The sequence below is a fragment of the Patiria miniata genome, unplaced genomic scaffold (genome assembly GCF_015706575.1).
Source record: "Patiria miniata isolate m_02_andy unplaced genomic scaffold, ASM1570657v1 HiC_scaffold_9, whole genome shotgun sequence".
Lineage (NCBI taxonomy): Eukaryota > Metazoa > Echinodermata > Asteroidea > Valvatida > Asterinidae > Patiria > Patiria miniata.
This window is the reverse complement of record NW_024037076.1, coordinates 10,901,009-10,923,890: the sequence shown is the minus strand read 5'-3', so window position 1 is coordinate 10,923,890 and position 22,882 is coordinate 10,901,009. Positions and strand designations below refer to the sequence as shown.

At 41.2% G+C, this 22,882-nt stretch overlaps 1 protein-coding gene across 1 annotated transcript in view; it reads right to left on the bottom strand.

Moving 5' to 3' along the window:
• Positions 1–12,103, bottom strand: part of LOC119720468 — a 47,277-nt gene extending 35,174 nt beyond the window's left edge. The window contains exons 1-11 of the mRNA XM_038190139.1: positions 12,061–12,103; positions 11,372–11,722; positions 7,793–8,140; positions 6,441–6,557; positions 4,715–5,056; positions 3,368–3,484; positions 2,888–3,247; positions 2,403–2,531; positions 1,651–1,995; positions 1,115–1,234; positions 311–643 (exon numbers count right to left, since the gene is read on the bottom strand). Coding sequence (XP_038046067.1) covers positions 311–643; positions 1,115–1,234; positions 1,651–1,995; positions 2,403–2,531; positions 2,888–3,247; positions 3,368–3,484; positions 4,715–5,056; positions 6,441–6,557; positions 7,793–8,140; positions 11,372–11,722; positions 12,061–12,103 — 2,605 coding nt within the window. The remainder of the gene's footprint in view (positions 1–310; positions 644–1,114; positions 1,235–1,650; positions 1,996–2,402; positions 2,532–2,887; positions 3,248–3,367; positions 3,485–4,714; positions 5,057–6,440; positions 6,558–7,792; positions 8,141–11,371; positions 11,723–12,060) is intronic.
• Between the last annotated feature and the right edge of the window lie 10,779 nt (positions 12,104–22,882).

Genomic DNA, 22,882 nt, shown 5'->3' with positions numbered 1-22,882 from the left:
TGAAAACTGGAGGGTACGCTGGAGGGTACGCTGCATGAGATACTTTATCTCTTCAAGAATGCAGAAATGCACAAACACGTATACAGACACACAGTCGTGAATTTCTGTACGACCGAGGACAATGGTTTGTGTTTCCCTTTGTCCCTGTAATATGACACTCCCTTAGACTAAGCACATAACCGTATACGATCGAGGACCGTTTTCAACAAAAGAACCAACACTCGAAGACTGAAAGGATCTTTTGGTTATCCCTTTGTGTGCCTGTCCTCTATCGTAAAGCCAAACATGTACAGAAAGCAAGGGTGCTTACAAGTTGATGGTACACTAGAAGCAGTCAAGTCAAACCCTCCGACCCAATTCTTGTCAGAATCCAAACTGAGCCACATCGTCCGGTCATTGGAGAGTAGATTTGGTGGAAACCTCCACCAGTTTGAAACATAGAACGTGTCGTTAGCGCCGCTGTCACCTGCCTTGAATATGCCGCGCTGAGAAGAAACTGAGAAATCGTGGAAAGTGACTAGAACCCTTCGATTCGCCTCTGTCTGTATGGTCCAGGTTGTTTCCAGGTTTCTCGGGTAGCGGCTGAGATAAAACGGAGATGTAATCCGGGCAACTTCGTTCGCATCGAGAAATATCGTGCGATCTGACGACAAAGAAAATAGAAAACAAAATACTCCTTCAACATATTTTTGAAACTTGTGCCTTCCATGCTGACATAATTTATGACACCTAACAAATACCAATAAATAAAAAGAAGTATTCTTTTATTTTTCAATTAGAATCAAATATATAACATTAATCTGTTTTGAATCAGGTCAATATGATGAAAAATCAACACTAACGATTCCTGGTTAATCTTTTTGGAGTCACCAATCACATTGTAACCCCCCCCCAAAAAAAAAAAAAAAAAAAAAAAAAAATGTGATGGTTGTTGACAAAACACTATCGGTGTCAAAGCACTACATTTCTTACTTTCACTTGTTTAAAAGTCGTTTCTTTTTGTCATAACTTCTACACAATTTAGTTGACATGAAAACGTGAATAAGTATTGTTTTAGTTGTGTAGCTATAATATTACTCTTTTTTTCTCAATAGCACGGCAATAAAGTTCTTACTGTCACAATCGAATTCATCACTTCCATCCAAGCAATCAGTTATTGAGTCACACTTCGAAGAATTACTTATGCAGACTGAATGCCCACAGTCAAACTCACCAGGAGAACATGTCAATTCCTCTGTAAGACAAGAAAATAACAGTGACCGGATACAAGTTAACCAGTTGCATGATGAAGGCTACACCACAACAGTTAAGGTAATAATAAAGGTAACCAGTAACCAGTGTGCTAACATTCTGAATAAAGCAAGCATCTAACACATCTTCTCAAAAAGTCAATTTACATACTTTTATTTGGATAATTGCAAGTTTCCAGAACTGGATTTGGCTATGTGCTAACAGCTGTATCAAAAACGAAATTGCTTTCAGTAAATTCTTTACGTGGCGTACATGTTTATACGAAATCAAGGGTCGAATTCCCGGCTCTGATTACCATTAGCGAAAGACTCAACAAGATTGTTTTTGCTAGAGTTGTTAGCACATACTGTTATCATCATAAGAACAGCATTTTTTGGTTCCTGCTGCTGCTTGTAATACCTGTAGCTGGCACGCTGGCAACAGACAAGAAAAATCCGCGATCATTGATACTGCTATCTGATTTGAAAGTAAGCCACATCATCGGACCGCTGGACAGCAGATCAGGTGGAAACCTGTCCCAACTCCATCGGAAGAAGGCGTTGTCTGTGCTCCTGTTGCCGTCTCCTGCCTGGACAAAGTCAGTCAGATGCTCGGTTTGGAAGTCGGAGAAATTGACGCGAATCTTGCGGTCTTCTTCGGTGTGGATGATCCATGTTATCTCAATGTTGTTGGGATAGTTGGGATAGACTGTAGACCCTAGCTCGGCTGTTTCCAATGCCCCAAGGAACACAACACGATCTTTGTCTGTAGAAACAGATTTATAGGTCTTTAAGTAGCTTGATAAAGCCCGTTTGTAGCTGTGCATTCTTAAATGGTTAGAATGTAAAATTTGAAAGCAAATGAGGCATATCGCCTGCTTCTACGTCCTCTTTTTAATATTTCTACTTTTTTTTGGCCAAAAGAAGGAGAAAAAAAACCTCTGAAATACAGAGGCTTCGGGCAAAATGTTCATACACAAGTCATTTTGAACACATTTGCCTATATCAGGATTTCTGTGTATTACTGTATAACAAAATGTATATAAATGAATAATACAAGAAAATAGAAAACAAAAATAACACCATGGTGAGCGCCGACCAGATACGATTTTTGTTTGACAAAAATAATACAACTTTACTCAAGACATGATCAATGTCAAATGAATCATTTACCACAGTTATGCTCGTCACCCTCTGCAACTAACAAGCAATCAACAAAGCCGTCACACTTCCAAATGTCAGGGATGCAGACAGAGTGATGACCACAGTCAAAGTCACTTGGGGAGCACGACGTTAAGATTTCTGCAACGATATCAGACGTCTGTTAATTCACCGATCTCGGTTACATCACAGACAATTTAAAAGAAACGGCCAAAGAATCATTTGTCATTGACGTTATAAGTTAATGTTAATATTTCTAACCTCAAATCTTGGCATCAAAAGCTTGTCATTTAGCCTGACAAAAACGTATCAGCGTTAATTTACAATCCCACGTGAATAGTCACATGATCACATAATTTGTCATACATTGAGTGAGAAAGATGTAGGTCAGCTCACGTAGTTGTTTCCATTTTCAGGATAACCGAAGAGGTTGTATTCGACAACTTGCAATAGAAATTTACAACAAAGTACATGTACGTCCCGGTTCATTGTCTTACCTGAAGAAGGTACAGAAGAAGCCTCTAACGAAAATCCAGAGCCGCTGTAATACTCGTCAGAGGTGAATCGAAGCCACATGTCGCTGCCAGTGGATAGAAGATCGGGAGGCGTTCTGTACCCACGCCACTTAAAAAACTGAGAGTTGGCTGCAATGCTACCATCTCCTGCATGGAGATCATCACCACTGTAGTACGTGTAAGTAGAAGTTGAAAAGCTGGAGAATTTAATGCGAATCTTCCAACCCATTTCGGTTTGGACAATCCAAGTGATATTAAGGTTGCTGGGGTAGCTGCTTGGATATGACGTCGAAGTAATGTGGGCTGTCTCATTGGCCGGAATCAACAGCAAACGTTCTTTATCTGAAAAGAAAACCAAAAACAATCGCTTACTTTCTGTCCTGAATATGCTAAATCTGATTTTTTTTTCTCACCAATTTCTCTCAGAAATTTGCTTCACCGAAACAATACTTTTATCATTACCACAGTCCAGCTCATCAGTGCCATCTACGCAGTCTATGATGGTATCACACTGCAAGGCGTTAATGAGGCAGACCGAATGTCCGCATTCCACGTCACCCAAAGAACAGGTCAGAGCTTCTGAAAATCAAAGCAAAGAAAATCAATGAAAACTAGAGGTTGTGGTTGTGAAAAACCACAGAGCTGTTCCCAGTTTTGTTTACCCATTGGACCAAAAACAAAATGATTTAATGATTTAAAAAAAAAAGAAACTAATAATATTGAAATTATTACTTTTAAAAATTGCACTTCCGGTACAACCGGAAGTAAGGGTCACATGACCTTGTCATGCACATTTTCATTTATGACACTCTTCTGTTTATATATTAACCAAGTTTGAGATCAATCAGTCAATTAGTATTAAAGCTAATGGACTAAAAAGATTGCTTCATTAAATATTTATGACTTCATAACACAAAAACTTTAAACTGCCCATTAATAATAATGCTACATATTTATCATTTAATGTTGCTTAATACTACTATAAGCTGTCAACCCAATCAAATTTATAATTCATTAGATATGCTAGTTAGGGTCTTAAATTAACACTTCCGGTAACACCGGAAGTGGAGGTCACATGACCCGGACATACCAATGTTTATGTATAACACTTCCACGTTTGTATGCCGGCCAGGTTTGTGATCAATTGGTCAAATGGTTCTATAGTTATAAGAATGTAAAGATTGCCTCATTAAATTTTCATGACGTCATAACATGACCATCATTAAGTGCACAGTAATAATAATGCAATATAATTATCTGTCAATATAGCTTTGCATTTATGTGAAGTTTCAACCCAATCAGATTAATAATTCTTAAGATATGATATAGGGGTCTAAAATTACCATTACCGGTAAACCCGGAAGTGAAGGTCACGTGACCTTGACATATCCATTTTTATCTATACGACTTCTCTGTCTGTATACCTACCAAATTTGAGATCAATCAGTTAAATAGTTCTATAGTTATAAGGCTGTAAATATTGAACCTATAAAAAGATGTCACAGATGTTACAACAAGGGTAATTATCAGATAACTACCATCGGCTTCGCCTCGGGTAATTATAAGCATTCCAGACTCCAACCAGTCTTAAACAGAGTGTTTAACACCTCTCAAACACACATTTATTCCCTTATTAAAGTTGACTAGATTTGTTTATATTCGTTGAGGATGATTTTTCCAGTTTTGGAGGAATAACACCGCTACATTAAAGAGCGCACCCAGAATTACAACATCATATTTGCCAGATGTAACAGGAACAGGAAAACGTGGACCCACAATTTATAGAATGATCCACAGATATATGCCTACCAGTTAACGGGACGCTCGTAGCCAGTATGTCGAAGTTGTATGAGCTAAACGACTTTCCGCGCTCGAAGGTTATCCACAACTTATTCCCGTCTGACAGCAGGTCTGGGGACCTATACCTAGACCTTCTCCTCCATTCAAAAAAGACACTTGTGTTGTTGGTACTATCGTCACCATCACCGGCTCGCAATACGAAGGATCCACTCAAAGAGAAGTAACCGGTGGGATAAGTGATGAGAACCTTCCGGTCTTCCACAGTCTGAATGAGCCACATGGAGTTAATGTGAATGGATGAAATTGATATGGCGGCTGTTTCATTGGCACTGAGGAATATTTCATGAGTACCTGTCAAAAAAATGGGAAAAAGGAAAGGTCCAAATTTCAAGTGAATGGCTATGACGTGTAATTTACTATATGTACACCGGCCCAATACATGTATGTGAATAAAACATTGCTGTAGCTGACTTATGATCACGAATTCAGATTACAACGTGAATGCCATCCATAAACCTCACTACAAAAGAGAAAGCCAATCTGACTGTCACAAAACGTGTCATGTAAAGTCACTGTGAATTACAGTCACCTTTTGCCATTTGCAATTTATGTCACAAAATGCCTGCACATTTGCGCTCCCATGGCATATGGACCATCCCCCGCCACGTAATTAGGCCTAAGTATAGGAGGTGTAGGCCTACCGGCGACAGTGGCGTAAATCTGTACCGGGTACTGGGGGATGAGGGATGACTTAATACAAAAATTGCCCGGCCGTGGAAATTCAAAAAGAGGAGGGGGATGCTTGCTTCACACCACACGATACCGGCTCAAGCCCGCAGCCACCTTTCCGATTTTGCCGGTTCACAAGATCATCGGGCCAGTGTGCGATGACGATTCGGACCGATCTGACCTTATAGCTGGCGACCGGATGAAATCAAATATGTTTGGTTTTTTTTTCGCATCCGATTTCACTGGACGCAATATTTATGTTAACCAATCAGATTCACGAAGAAAGCCACGTGGTTGTCATCATGGGACTGGTCATCATGTGACTGATCATCATGTGACCGATTAAAGGACTGAATCGGGCATGTGTGTGGAAAATAACGTTGCGGTCTAACACAGCGGTGAAAAAAACTCGTATCCAGTGATGGGGCGATCCGGAAATTACAGGTTAAATCGGGAAGGTGTGCACCGGGCTTAGTTGACAGCAATGTAACTGAGGTCAACTAACTGGGGGGCACCCCGAGCCGGGAGGTATAGCTACGCCACTGCCAATTCGTGACCGACACCACGAAGTAGCACTCCGCGTGTTAAACCCTATTTTTTTTTTCGATTTTCAGGTTTTTTAAAATATTTTTAAACATTATTCATTAAGGCGTACCACTGCATGAAGTTTCAAAGCTTCAAGAGCTTTACTTTAATAAATACGCTAATTATTTATGGCAAATTTTGTGCGAAAGTGATGAAGTAGTACTCTAGTTCCAGTTATAATTAGCATTGTAATGCATGGTGCGTTCTGTGCTAAAATGAGAAGAAAAAAAAGTTTTCACAAAGTAGCACTCTCCTTGTCTGGGCGCGCGCTAACCTAGTTTTCACGAAGTAGCACTCAAGTAGTGTTGTTGTAATACATTGAAGCGTACTACTTCGTAAAACACAAATTTATAGAGTGCTACTTAGTGGTGTCACTGACGAATTGATGACGAATTCCATAAAAAAAAGAAGGGGGCCTTACCACAGCTTAGTTCATCCCGTCCATCAAAACAGTCTGACACGTCATCACACTGCCAGGAAGAGGCGATACACACAGAATGCCCACAGTCAAACTGGTTAGGGGAACATGTCAAATTGTCTAGGACAAATGGGTGAAATGAAAGGATACATTTTAGTGACAGAATCGTCGTGTACACATTTCAAAATGATAGGCTCACATGAAATTTGGCAAAATGCCCCCACCGTCTGGGTTTACTGGACTAATGAGGACTCTTATTGTTCCCTTCAAGCGTGCCGCTTTCAGCTCTCTCTATACCTCAAAATTTTATCTCCTTGGGGCAGTTTGTAATTGGATGAACTACCATCAACAACAGAAAATAATTCACTTGACTGAACGACGTTAGATCTGCCCGAACCATGGAGAAAAGAACAACCAGCGGCCTGAACACATCAAAAGTATAAGATTTGTTTATATGTCCAGTAATTGAACTTTAATTTGTTTTTCCTTTTGATGTATCGTTACAATTGGTGCACAAATAATGGAAATCCTGAATTGTGGGCCTGTGCACATTATGCATTGGGGTGTATGTGCAGCGTATATGTGTGTGATGCAGAAGAGACACACAGGCAGGCCATCGTATGCACTCGCAGGCGCGGATCGGGGTGGGGGACCCCCCCCCCAAGTCGGACTCAACATTTTTTTTATTATTAGAAAAACATTCAAAATAATGTGAAACGCCCCCCCCCCCCCCTGCTCTTACACCCCCCCCAAAAAAAAAAAAAAAAAAAAAATCTGACAATTATAATTACAGCCTGTGCACACAATTCGGTCAGACCCAGCTGAGTTAGGGGGGTATTTGCAAACTATTCTGTAATATAGTGTTAAAGATCGTCGGATTTGAACAGCGCCCCAAAGTGTGCTACGAGCCCCCAACCCCCACCACCCCACCTCCAACCCCCCCCCCCCCACTCCACCCCATCCCTCCCCAACCCCACCTAATGATTTTACGGAGACGAAGCATCCGGAGAAAAACCCTACCTGCATGTCAGCACTGATTCGCTTATGAACACCCCCCCCCCTGCAAAAATCCGCCCCGACTCGGCTCACAGTCCACTCCCCCTGTATACCCCGGGTTTTAAAAGGCAAAAATCGCTTCATGTTTAAGATGCCTGAGTGGATTATTAAATTATAACATGACAAAAAGGCGAAAACCTCTGTTTAGAAATTGTAACCTCATTGTTTGGCTAGCTACAAGATGGACCTCAAGAAGCTAGAGTCGCAGTCACATACCCTACCCTCTGCAGGTGAGTTGACAAGGAGTCGCATGAAAAAGTCAGATCATAAATCTGTTTGAAATTTCCACAAGAGCTTACCAGAGGCAGGTACGCTTGATGCCGTCAGCAGAAACCCTTGTCGTTGGTAACTTTCGTCAGCAGTGAACCGAAGCCACATGGTATTTCCAGCTGACAGCAGATCGGGCGGGTTTCTGTACCAACTCCACTGGAAGAACATATTGTGGGCGCTACTGTCACCATCACCGGCCTGGAAGACGTCATACCAATACTCAGTAGAAAACCGGGTAAAGGAAATGCGGATCCTGCGAGCTTCTTCGGTTTGGATGATCCAAGTTATCTGGATGTCGTTGACGTAATAGTCCGGGTATCTAGTCGAGGCAAGCTCAACTGTGTCGTTTGCCCCAATGTAAACGATGCGGTCCTCGTCTGCGTATTAACATTCAAAGGAAATGTTTAGAGAGAAAAACATATGTTTGAGCGCAATTTTCCCTTTTTTTCTTCTTGCAGACATAGTTCTATTCAGAAAAATCACAATGGTGCAGACATACGCCACATCTGAATGGATGGTTCATCAGGTTTTCGTTGATACACTACTTGTACCCCTGCAGTCATGGAAAAGCGAGGCCCGCGCAACCAACACACATGCACATGCGTATTGTGAGCTCAATTACTAAAGATCCCATTTTTGTACAAATTTCTACTCCTCTTAAATATATGAAACTATTTGACATCCCTTTTTAGTTAATCTTATTGAAAAGTGCACTTTTTTAAACATTACAAACGTTTTCATTGTTTTTTTTCTGACAAATGAGGGCGCTGTTGCTAGGATGTCATTTCAAGAAGACACTGTTCATTTTAGGGGTTTTCTGTTAAAATTGTGAACCCACAATTTTCTCATTGAAAACAGTTACGAGAAAACTTTGGTCAGTGGCCTTGTGTCATGTACTGAAACAACAACAAATCACCACCGAAAAGGAAATTTACGACAGCAAAGTATCCACAAAATCTGAAATAGCTGTAACATTAAGGTTTCTGTCTGAAATGACATCACACTTTTGCTCTACTTGGTACTTGGTTGGTTCTTCTCCTAAAGAAATGAACCAACAAGGGAGTATAACTAGGAGGCCAGAAACACCGGGCAAACCCATTCTCTTAGCGATAAGTGTTATTGGGTTCTTTTACCTGCGTTAGGCCTTTAAAACACACGGGACCTCCGGCTTAACGTCCCATCCAACGGACGAACCAATAACGGTTAAGTGCCTCGCTTAAGGGCACAAGTGTATGCTCAAACCCACGCCACTGTTGCCTCTAACACCAGAGCATGAGTCCGGTGCTCTAAGTAGGCCATGTACAAAGTACGTTTAGATTTATTCATACATCCTGTACTTATAAAGTCACATTTTGATTAAAAAAAAAAGATCTTCATAGTGTTGTTTGTAATGGTGTTTTGGTGTGTTTTTAGTTTGTATATGCAACTTTCAACATTTAAAGAGCAATGCTGTGATATCACTACAGACAGCTTCAGGTCCTATTACAGCTACTTCAGCGCAAATGGTTGCCCGGAATTTAAGTTCGGTAATGTTGTAAATTTTCTGTATTTGGTGATTTATTGTTGTTTCACTACATGACAGTAGGTCAGTAACAAACTTTACAAACAAAATATGAGCATATTTAGGTCCACAATAAACAAACATGCAACCCCTACACTAAAGAGAGTGTGCCTTAAATGACGTAACATCAACAGCACCCTTGGTTTTATAAAGGAAAAATATTAAATGAACATTTTAAAGAGCACTGAAAAGGTTAAACAAGAGATGACATCAAAAAAGTGTTCACACCACAGGAATGAAACATTTGCACAAACTTTTTTCCAGTGTAAAATTCATGTCATGAACGCTTTACGTTTACATTATCTGACTCTTCATTACCGCAATTTAGTTCATCCGTTCCTTCAAAGCAGTCATTTACACGGTCACACTGCAGGGTGCCACGGATGCAGTAATGTCCACAGTCTAATTCAGTACGAGAACAGGTCAACATTTCTGAAAAATAAAGCAAGGCAGAAAACGTGACAACGTGGGCAAGGTCAATGACTTGTGGCAACCAGAACCGGATTAAGTGTTTCATTCGTGAAATCAGTGATCCTGCCCTACTCCGCCCTAGGCACCGACACCAAATTCCTGTTGATGCTATTAAAGAAAACAAAGCGCTATACAAATCCAGCCAAGCCATACTGGTATAGGTCCTAGCTCTAAAAGCCTGTTGGCACCAAGGGCGTCAATCGGTTCTCAAAAGTGGGGTTGGTACATACATGTGTATGTTGATCAGAACTAATGCGAGTGCGAAGGCTAAACGGCGTGGCGTTCGAGGCCCGCTTAAGGGCCCCGGGGAAAATATGGGACTCTAGATGCTCTGTGGTGCAATCTGAGGCAATTTCTGACCACTTTAAACAATCTTTTTGGGCAAAAGATCATCATTGAAATATCATTTTCGTTCGAGTTTGGAGGCATTGAATCAGCTATTCTGAGCTATCGAATCAAATGTAGGCTACAAACTTTTTTTCGTATGTTGGGGTGTTTATTGGGTTGTTTGTTTGTGCTTGCAAGTTTGTTTGTTTTTGTTTTTGTTTTGTTTTTTGTTTTTGTCGTACGTCCCCTACCAACCGACGGCCATGGTTGGCACCGTGCTTCAGATAGCCGTAAATTGTATATGTAGGGCCTACATCAATGCCTACCTACATGATGTATATTGTACATCACAAGTTAGTGAAATCGAAAAATTTGAGAGAGACCCTAAAACTTTCTTTAAAATGTTTTAGGGTCTCTCTCAAAAGTTTTTATGTGTGTGGGTGTGTGTGTGGGTAGGCATGTATGTTTTATGGCACAACTGCGGTATTTTCGTAGGCCCTCGAATTTTTCGTAGGCCCTTGGCACAGTGCCTACTGTGCCTATCGGATAATCCAGGCCTGGTGGTAGCTTCATAAAGCTATTTTGAAAAGCACAGCCGGTTTTTTTTATAAAGATGCCAGAAATGTTTTTGGCACAAGTGGAAGTTGTCTCACAGAGGAATTTGGCTTTTGGAACTTATGAAAAAGTAGTTGGCCTAAACCTGAAAATGCAGTTGCACAACTCATTAATAGATCATTAATCAAATCTGTCTTTAAGAATTACGCAGACAGGATTTTGTGTCATTAAAATGGAAATGGACTCTTGTTAAAAAAAACACCCATTCCCAATGATCTTGCTCGGAGAACTGTTGCTATAAAATTGATTTGTTTTCCCACTAAAAATGTGGTTTCCACAGATATGGTTTCACCAACACTAGCACTACAACAATGATTACTTAAAAAAGAAATGTGTACCCACTCGTTCACATGTGGGAAAAATTTGGAGTTCATATTTTAACATTTGGTGATAAACGAGAAAGAGAAAAATAATTAGAGAGGACATGATGTAGCTTAAGTAACTTCCACAAATCTAAACACGTGGGAAAGACAAAGCATTGTCCTTGGGCGTATAGAAATTCACGACTATGTGCTTAGAGATGTGGTTTAGGAATGTGTTTAATCTGTGGAATTAAAATTACAATTAAACATTCATGTAGTCCACACAAAGAGGATAAGTGGGATCAACAGACAGTGTCTGTAACATTGCATACCTGTCACGGGAACACTGGCAGCCGCCAGCACAAATCCAGCAGCAGCCCGCCAGTAGTCGGTAATGAATCGCATCCACATCTCATTCCCATTGGACAGCAGTTTGGGCGGGAGCGTGAACCCATTCTCCTGAAAGAACTGGTTCGCAGTGACGTCCGTACCGTCGCCAATCTGGAGGAAGTCGCCGTCATACCGCGTATCGACCCTGAACTCAAAGAATTTGATGGCAATCTTGTGGTTCTCCTCAGTGCTGATGATCCACGTCTTGTTGACATAGTTCGGATAGGGGAACGGGAAGTTGGGTGAAATAATTCGGGTTGATGCATTTCCTGCGATGGCTACATGTTGAATTTCTGCAAATAGGAGTAAAAAGGGTGTGTAAGAAAGTTGGCAGAAAGAAAGTAATTTGCACGTGCCGCAGTTTCATACGATTTCTTGCGTGATGGAATTGGGGAATGAGCCGACATATTTCACGAATAAACTGCATGAAAATTCGATAGAGACTAATACCACTTTTTCACCAAGTATTTCATTACGATGGTCAGACATTGCCAATACAATGAAAAACAAATGAATAAGCTTCAGTTTGACAATAAGGCACAGTTGAATCTTGTTCGAAAGACAGTGAAAACTTAATTTGATTTTCATTTTTTTTTTTTTTTTTTTTTTGGGGGGGGCTAATCATCCTTACTTGCAGCTGAGAAGCTGAATTTCGAAGGATGCAGCTGCAACATGGTTGAGTCGAAGGCATATAAAGGTACATTGAATTTGTGGTCTGCGGGTAATTCTGCAGGTTGTGTGGGTTCGAGCCCAGCCCGGGCTATGCCACTTCTACGCCTAATACGGGTAGAGTCATTATTAATGCCGTGCTATGGACTAGTTATCCATTCCCAACCCTATTCATAGTGTGAAGAGATTAGACTATCTTCTTCCACACTTTCCTCTGAAGCCCACACATTTAGTGGCCTTTGGCCTTGCGATTTGCATACAAAAAATAAAAATATATAAAAAATAAAAATATATAAAAATGTGTGACTCTTTGATCCAGGGGTCTACAATTTTTTTTGGTGATTCTTTTTCCCGAGTGCAATCATATAATCGACCCGACTTTTATTGAAGATGGTAACACCATAAATATGGTGGTTTGACACCGTTTGCACTTAATTTTTGAGAAATGAACTGATTTGCGATTAAAATTCCATACATTGATGTGAAAAGATAAAACTTGAGCTGCTAATTTTACAAATAAGGTACACCCAAATGTAACAAAATTGTCGTGATATATAAATACGCCGTGCCGTCATTTTACGTTTTGTTTTTATTTTGGGGATGCAAACCGATTGACAGATAATTTAGCTTAAAATTACTGGATATGTTTTTACGTGGTATTTGTTACTCAAGTCAACATAAACAAAAAGTTAAAGCAAATTACATACATGTATTTGTGTTGAAATAACAACTTACAAATGGAAGACATTTTACATCCAGCCCCGAAGAAAATTGGGTAGTGTAAGGAATAGGTGATGTATTCTCCTAAAATCTGGAAGGTCTTGGGGCCAACTTACACGCTCTATTGAACACTTTTCTAAAACTGTTTCTTTTTGCTGTTTCTTTGCTTACATGTTGAAATAGGCTACTAAGTATGCAGAAAGTGTGGCAAAAAGTGCAACATTCAGAAAACAATAATTACAAATTTTTAATGTTTGTTTTCTTCAATAAAATTATATATTACATTGAAGCCTGACTATTTTCTGATTCAGCATGTCCAGGTGAGAGTGTCCCACGTAACATTTACACCTTTTCACTTAATAGATTGTATTTCTGGATCTAGGGACCCAAATGGAATGGGGTAATAAGGAGTGGATTGAATGATAGCCAGGCTTTATAGCAGGCCAGCCAAATGTGGGAAAAGTTATCTAGAAAATAATTTCACCTCATTTTTGTCATTAGCTGGCATCCATGCTAGATCAATTCTTTGAACCATACGAAACAACATGTGGGTGGACGCCATCGTTAATGTGTACCCTAAATAAACCTAATTTGACTAAATCGTTAATACCTGCCGTGTAAAATATTTTCCCCATATTTTTAGACATTCTATACTCACACAACTTACTTCAATAACATTTTCTAAAGCATATAAGTGACTGAACGTGTATGATGACAAAGTAACGATCCAAAAAGGCTACTAGTATACCCAACAGTTGCGAGCATTTACCTTGTCTCCAGATACACAGAAAACAGAAAGTGAGAAATTCGACAGTGACACATGTTGGCTCAAAGTGTCTCACTACACGGACAAAATGACTCAATTATTACGATATTGTCGCGTTCCCTAATAGCAGTTCATGAAACATTTATTAGAGTCAACAATAATTCAATAAGTTGGAGGGAAACAGAGCTTTGGGGTGACAGTCACACATGTCAATACACTGATTTATTCATCTCTTCACTTTACATAACTTTGCTAGATTTCATCAACCTATAGGGTTTCTCTTTTTGGTTAGTCTTTGGTAGCGTTATAGAGATAACAGGTTGGTATGGTGTCTACAAAGTCTATACATGTACTATGTACTCAGTGGCAAAACCATGTCAACCAATACGAACCGAGTGGGCACCGGCACGGTACGGGTTATCGACGGTCAGACCAAAGCGGGAGCGGTCCGCTACGGTGACCGGGGAGGCAACGGCAACTGGACGGGGCCAGCAAGTGTACCAGGCCGCACTACAGTTCGAACCAAAGTGTGCATGTGGCGTATCCAAGGGCGGATCCAGGGGGGGGGGGGGCCAAAGGGGGCCATGCCCCCCCCCCCCCAAAAACGAAATCAATTTTTTTTTTTTATGTGACATCGCAATAACGGCAGGCAATGAGTACACCACCATCTTTTCCTCAAAAAAAAAAATTGGTTAAAGTGGTCAGAAATTGCCTCAGATCGCACCACAGAGCATCTAGAATCCAAAAAATTTTCGGGGCCCTTAAGCGGGCCCCGAACCCCACGCCGTAATTTTTTTGACCCACTTTTTGACATCGCAATAAAGGCAGGCAATGAGTACACCACCATCTTTTCCTCAAAAAAAAAATTGGTTAAAGTGGTCAGAAATTGCCTCAGATCGCACCACAGAGCATCTAGAATCCAAAAAAAAATTCGGGGCCCTTAAGCGGGCCCCGAACCCCACGCCGTAAATTTTTGGACCCACTTTTTGACATCGCAATAAAGGCAGGCAATGAATACACCACCATCTTTTCCTCAAAAAAAAAAATTGGTTAAAGTGGTCAGAAATCGCCTCAGATCACACCACAGAGCATCTAGAATCCAATTTTTTTTCGGGGCCCTTAAGCGGGCCCCGAACCCCACGCTGTAATTTTTTTGACCCACTTTTTGGGGGGAACCAAAATTTTTTTTGGCCCCCCCCCCCCCAAATTGTGTTCTGGATCCGCCCTTGGGCGTATCGGGTATCCAAGGTCAATCGAGGCTCTATGCACCAAGGATAGTGTTTATGACAAGACCGGGCTAGCATAGCTGAACTACGGGGGAATGGCTACGGGGAGCCGGCTGGCCACAGCGGGAGCGATCCGCTGTGGTGACGGGGATGAACTAGCTCTGGCTGGGCTAGAACACCAGACAACCGCACAACATGTTCAAGCTAAGACTAACAGTCCAATGGCCATTCGAAACCGCACAGCACCATTGGAACTAGTGTATTACTATTTCACCAGCTTCTACACACTCCTCGAGGGATCTAGGAGAAGGATGCTTCGTAATAACACTAGTACTAGTGATTGCACTTTTACTTCACCGCGCCTCAACCACCGAGGGAGGCCGATGCTTCGTAGTGACTAGAGTCGCACAACAATTGGTCTGTCAGATTCGAGTTCGCCGCACATCATACGAGTTACCGCACAACATATAAGTTCACCGCACAACTTTGGGTTTAGGGTTCGTTCGCACTACATTGGGTTCGTGGTTCGCCGCACTGCCGAAAGTGAGGACAACCTCCGGTATTTATAGGCAGTAGAAGTCTCTGGATTAAATAATGCATGAGCACTGATTTAGGAATTAACCAATAGTAATCTTCCATGTCTAAGGGTCACATGACTAATCACATGATTTACTAAGAGTGCCTAGTGCAAGAGACTAGAAACGTGTGCATTTACACAAGGGAAAACATGGAGAGACAAGTGTGCAAATACAGAGAGAGATGTGTGCAAATAGTAGACCAGAGTGCAAAAGTGTTTACACAACATCTCGAGCAACCTTGATGGAGTGAGTGACAAGCTAAAAGGTTACTGTCACAGGTTATTGACACCGCAGGATGTCTTACCACGCCCAGCTACGCGGCCACGCAAGATTAACATTCCATTCCCTCGAGCTAAGTACGGGACTAGAAAACTGGACCGAGAACTCCAGTTAGTGTTCATGGGTAACACACGGGGGAGAGAAATGCTCCGTGCCGCTGAGCAGTCTCTCGGAGAACGCCAAAGCACGCATGCTATGGGGAAAGGAACTTAGCTCGCTGGGGCGAAGGGAGGTGTGGTCAGTCGCGCACATGTACATGTACATCGCAACATGAATAATGCATACAGTAGCGCGCGTGGTATTGCATCATGCGCTGGGCTTGGTAAGAGCATAGACCCTGTGAATTTACGATAAATGGGTAAAATAAGGGAACAGCAAAAGACAACAATAAGATTGTGTACTTCATGGACGGAGTGAATCTAGAGGGCGCTAGATTTCCATAATCAAGCATTCTGGGTTCGTAACAATATTGAGTCACTCACTGCATGTTTTCTGTGTAACTTCACGAAGTCTTGCAAAAACTCAGTATTGATGAGCTTGAAATTCACCAAGTTGCTTACTGGCACAGTAACCCTATTAAAACCTTATGTGTAAAATCATTTAAACAATGATAACGTTGTGATATTTAGCTCAGCTAACGAAAACGGGGAAAACGAGGTGTCTGTTTATTGGTCTAAATAGTGAAGGGTTGCCTAACGTGGGAGACTTGAAAAAAGTGTAAAAAAATTCCCAAAATTATTAGAAAAAAAAATTAATGGGAAGAAAACATTTTGACATTGAAATAATTATTGCAAGGACATTATTATTTTTTTTTGGGGGGGGGGGGGATTATCTGAACTTATTCAAGTCTCCCGTGTAAGGCGACTCTTCACTTAATTTAAGCCCAGTTTACTGACAGCCAGCTCATTGAAAAGGTTTAAAAATTAGTTGGTTTAAAAGTTAGTTAGTTTAAAAGGTAGTCACAATAGTTAGTCAAAAAGAAACCTTAGGCACCCAACAAATTTGTCTGCTTCCGATTACATGGCATTTTAAAATAGGGTAGGTAGGTGAGGATTTTTTGGGGCATTTTTTTCGTGTACGATCATATGGAGGTGTCTGCATGTCACGGTAGTCAAGGGTAAAGGTAGTAATTGATGGTTTAAGGTTTTGTTTCCCGATTCCCCCCCCCCCTCCCCCCCCCCCCCCAAAAAAAAATAGGGTAGGGGATGTCAAAATAGGAGAACTATTTTTTTGGCCTTAAAATATTTACTACATGTATTAGACATAATTACACTATAATGGTCTAGGAGCAACAATGCAATACAGCGGAAAGATCAACCCCTGGACCATTCCAGCCAGCCAAGCCCTACTCCTCAATAAAAAAAAATCTACCAGATGAAATTATAAGAATGTGAGGTTAAAAAGGTTTTAGCAAATAACAAGTTCATATACACAATGAGCTACACTAGACAACCATATTTGTCTCGATGAATAACCCCAAACACTGTCAAATGTTAAGTATCAAGTATGTATGTTAATTAATTTAGTATGATTCGGGATAGAGCTTTTAGCCGTACCTTTCAACTCGGATTTAGGTTCAGTACAATGCCATTTTTGCCGAAGTTCCATAGCATGAGCAGAATTAATTTTGGAAAACCAGCTCTTGAAATGCTCAGGAACAACACGAGATCTAGCAAATTCTAAACAAAGGTCTTCCCTCCTGTGAACCAAGGTCTTAATGGGGGAATTACGGCCTGAAATCCCCGAAAATTTTATGTTTTGGATTGTTTACTTATACTTTTTAAAGGTTTTGTCGTAAAGAAACCAACCTAATGTCGTTCCGTTCCCGAGAAACGATGAAAAAAACCTCGGTTGTTTACATCGGACACGAAAGAGTATACGCATACGTATTTCCTGTCGCTTTCATTCAAAGTACGATACACGTTGTTTGTGTCACAAAAATTACACACAGCACCCATACACAAATTTTGTTTCTTACACGTCCACAGGCGACAACAGTGCGGCTGGAAACACAGTAACTAGCAATGAACTGCTCGATTTTTCGGGACAAAATTGTGATCCCCAAAATTCGTGCTGGCGTAGTTCTCGAACTGAATAACACGGAAACGCCCAGTTTTTCACGGATGGTTGTGTGGACGTTTATACTCTACTTTTAAATGCTCTTTCCATTTAATATTGTTGTTTAAAACGAGTTTCGTAGCCCAATTTTGTTTATTCAAGGCCGTCCCTTAAACATTAAATGTAGAGAGTGCATTATCGTAGGTTGAATAATCATGGCCCACGATGATTCTAAAGGCCCTTTGTTAGACTACTTCGATACGAGAAGTTCGATAGGAGAACTTCTGTTTTGAATTGTTAATTTGTAGAGTTCTGACAAACACACATGCAAAAAAAAAACCTTCCTGTTCTGTTTTTCTAGTTACAAAAATACAAATTAGCCTGGTTGCAATATAGAAATAAGACACTGACAGCTATAGGCCCTTAAAATATGAAAGCTCTTTCTTGATTTTGTGTGTGTACAGGTAATACTAATAATATACGTTTTCCGGCCAAATTTGTCAACTTGCCACCGGACAATTTTAATGCGAGTGGCATATGCACACGTGCTGACGGTGTCTGCAATTTTGTTCGTTAAAGGTGAGTCCGATTTTAAGAATACACCCTGTACTCATGGCGAACTTAAATCTTCGGCTCTTAAATACATGTCTCGAATTTCATTTATTGAATGCGTCCACACATTATATTTCGTGTCTGAGAACGAATTTGAGCTGCTTCAATCTTCAAACAAATCATGGCGCGACTGGAAGACTACAACACAAATTTGAGTTCCGCAGGCATATACAGGGAGTCCCATAAACGTGGCACACTTCGACGTTTCCCTCGAATTTATTCATTCAGTGTTGCCAAACCTCTTTGTTAACCATCTTCGGATTCATATAGTTAAATACTGCAGGGTTCGACCTTAGCGGTGGTCCGCTGGCCAAATGCCAGTTGAATTGCCGGCGGACCAGCTGAAACACCTTGCCAAGTGGTCCGGCTGGCCAGCCAAAAAAAATCTGCGTCAAAAAAATGCTTGTTGTATTTATTTGGTTTCTTACTTACATTCGCTATTTTTTTCAAAAGAGAACTCCGTTATTTTTACAAATTCGCTTCGCGATATGACTACTTCGCAACTCGATGTCACGGTGACTATCATGTGCGTAAACCCAGCTCAATGCGGCGATGACTGGTTCCCGCCGCGCCAATTTAGAAGACACGATGAAAATGCGGTAACTAGTCTGTGCACGGCTATGCGATCGAACTAAAGTATGAGGCTCCACGTAGTGGAGCCTCATAGATTAAGAACCCCGCAAAATTGTTTTCACCACAAAACACTAATTAAGTACAAAAACGTCCATCAAAATGCAGAAATTTCCCACAGAACCGCTCTACAGTTTGCACCCAAACTCCGTACCACACCTCATGACATACTCACAAAATATGCGCAGAACAAACATCGCTGGATTTTGTCTTTTTGTGGGGCTAAAATGATGAAAAATATGCCCTTTCCGCACTGAGCCAACCTGACACTTGAAACGTGCACGATGATTTTCGGTTCGCTCGGAGCGCGCCGCGGGGGGTACGGTACAAGCACTTGTACGCATGCGCATACTATCATTTCGCTTGTACCGTACCCCCCGCGGCGCGCTCCGAGCGAACCGAAAATCATCGTGCACGTTTCAAGTGTCAGGTTGGCTCAGTGCGGAAAGAGCATATTTTTCATCATTTTAGCCCCAAAAAGACAAAATCCAGCGATGTTTGTTCTGCGCATATTTTGTGAGTATGTCATGAGGTGTAGTACCGAGTTTGGGGGCAAACTGTGCAGCAGTTCTCTTGGAAATGTCTGCATTTTGATGGACGTTTTTGTACTTGATTAGTGTTTTGTGCTAAAAACAATTTTGCGTGGTTTTTAATCTATGAGACTCCACTACGTGGAGCCTCATACTTTAGGTCGAGGAGTACCGATCGATGCAGGCGCCAGGCACGTGCTCTGTCAACTGGTCGGATTCGACATCGTAAAAATGCCAAGAAAACACCGATGGAGAAAGAACATTTTTGCAAGTTAATTTACAGAATTGATCTAGCTTATCTGTGTATGTATTTTCTGTGTTCAAGAGTTCATTTTGAGATCGCACTACTCGTATTTGGAGTGATACATGCCGCGTGTTTCCCGAAATTGTTGACGGTAAAAACGGGTCTGTCGGCCCATGGTGGGCTGCTCGCCACACACGCACGCATCACACACCTCGGAGTTTCGGCCAGCTCCCCGCGTCTTGACTAGCGTTGTGCATATGGTGCGAACGACCTGAATTTTCCATTATTTTTTGAAATTATCGAACGTAAATATATAATTGACAAAAATTAAAGTTAGGTTTTATTCACTTTTTGTTGCCATTTCGTGTATAGCTTTCGTAGTGCAATGAAACTAGTTCAGGCTAAAACTTCGCATATAAATACCCCATTCAATCTGCATAAAAAATTGGCAAAAAAAAAAGAAGAATTTCCGACCGACCGACCCTATTTTTGAAAGGCATGTAATCGGAAGCAGAACTATTTTTTGGCCTAATTAAGGTAGGTTTTATTCACTTTTTGTGGCCATCTTTTTGTGTATAGCTTTCATAGTGCAATGAAAATAAAATCAGGCTAAAACTTCGCATACTGAGGCCTAATTGAATACCCCATTCAAGCGGCATAAAAAAAATGGCCCCAAAAACCCCAAAAATCTGACCGACCGACCGACCCTATTTTTAAAAGGCATGTAATCTGAGGCAGAACTATATATTTTTTTTGTGCCCTCAGATCATGGAGGAAGAAAATAGACCTCTATTGGTGACATGATGACATGGGTGTTGATGACAATAGTCTTGTTATGACTTATGTGAAACTGATTAACTGGTGGGTACACGCTGTATAAGACGGACCAGTCAAAAACCTGGCGGACCAGTCCAAATTCTAGCCAACTGGTCCGGCTGGCCAGTCAAAAAAAAAGTTAAGGGCAACCCCTGTACTGGTATTTTTACCTCTATAATACTTGCTGTTGAACCCTTGTAAAACAAATTGTAAGTGTCATGAAAGTTAGTCCGAAATTAAAAGACGGTTGCGTCCGGAAAACGGGCACAATATCAGCCGAGCGTTCCCTGACGCGGCGCACTTGGAAAAAAAACCTCTCAAACAAAGATCTCAGAAATCCTTTCGTGAACATTTCAGAATATTTCAAAATTGACATATTCCGACAAACCATCATTATCTCCAGTTACCTATCTAAAATCGTTTACTGCGAATTTCGAAATAAACTTGTGACGTTCATAAATTAAAAAAAAAAAATTGTATGAATGTTTGGAGCTTGTTGAAATTCCAATCACTGTGAAATTTGAGGTAAACCTTTTGCTTATAGCAAGGCACTAAAGGCGAAACCTCAATGTGCGCCACGTTAGGAACCGCGCCACGTTAGGGGACATCAACAACTACTAGAAAGCACTCAGAGAGCGCAAACCTCCGCCAAGGCTAAGCAATTATAAAACAAGGCTTAACAATATACACGCAAAGAAATACTTGTATAAATCGTGAAGAATCCTTAAACAAAAATCCTGGATCCAGACGCAGATCCGGATCACTTTCAAAATCTAATCGATTGGTACTTGTACCAAGGACCACCCCTAAATGTTCATGAAAATCCGTCCATAACGTTTTGAGTTATCTTAACAGACAAACCAACCAACAAACTAACCAAATCCGATGAAAACATACTGGCGGAGGTGATTACTGGCGGGGAGAGGGAAAATAAAATGTGGTACCTTGAGCATCTGAGGATGATACGATGACTGCAGCTATAGACAATGCGGCCAGCAGCACCTCAGTCGCTCTACGTCGACGATGCATCTTCGCGGACAAACCCAACTATCGGCCCAGATCTTGTCAAAATGGTAAAGTAAGCCTTCTGCTTATAGCCGCAAAGCCGATCAACGTCCTCAGCGCCCGCCGAACGCGGCTGCATGCACTTGTGGCGATTTCCTCCCGCTCACGGGCTTTTATACAAAAGGGAGGACAATGGAGCAACTTTTCAAAAGATTTTTTCGAATAAGTTCATAGAAATCGGGGTGGGCGTGAACGGAATAGGAAAGAGGGTATATTTCCGCATAGCAATCTTTAGACCAAAAAAGGTGGGCCATTGCATATGTACGGATGCCGATCGTTGCCACAGAATGGGAGAGCCACAGAACAATATGCCGGTTAAGTAGTAAGGGTAAGTATTCCAACAGCGCTTGCGCACAAAATAAAAGCCTGTATGCATGTTACAATACCATAGCTTACCTGACACACTTACAAATCTGTTGAAAACACGCAGACTGCAGCCCAACGCACTACATTGTATTTATTGTAAGATAAGCTTTTCCAAATGAGAAACTTGTGAAAGTAAACTTTCAGAATCCAAACTTGTATGTGGTTGGTTGCCACTTTTTCATGGTTAGTGCAGTCGCCAGCCGTAGCTCGTTTGTATTTCACAGTTGACTAGATACAATCTAACTCACTCCGATGGCACTATCCGGCTTCCGTGCATATACACGAGCATTCCACAGCTTTCTAAAGATCCATTTATCTTGTTTGATATAACGTTTAACACCTTTCAATTCCACATACCGTCACGTGCCTCATGCGTTCAGGGAAGGCACGATCCGGATTGTACAGAGGACAAACTCAAATATAGTGCGCAGCCTATAAAACAGTGTGACACGCAAAGTCCAATTGAGACAGCTTTCCAATATACGACATAACCTTCCGAGACAGAATATCACAGAAAGAAGTTTTCGAGATAGAATATCAGGGAAAAAAATCTTTGAGGGTATTCTGTTTTAGAGAAAAAAACGTCTTCCAGCAATGTTGAATCTCGGTACTACGGCTAATACCGTAATAAGCAGCGGCGTTCGCATTGGAATTTATTTTGGAAAAGTATACAAGTAAGTGATTGCAAACATTCGTACGTACATCCGCACTTCGATTACTTTTTGCGCGTAAAAGTCATTCGTTGCGTTAACTTTACTGTACCGTACATTTGATGAAGCCGCATGGAGCAGGAACCTGACCTTATAACACACGTGTATGTGAGGACAGGCAACAGCCTCGTACTTCTCATATCCTATTGGTTGGTAATACGTCTTAATTGTCTATGATCAATCC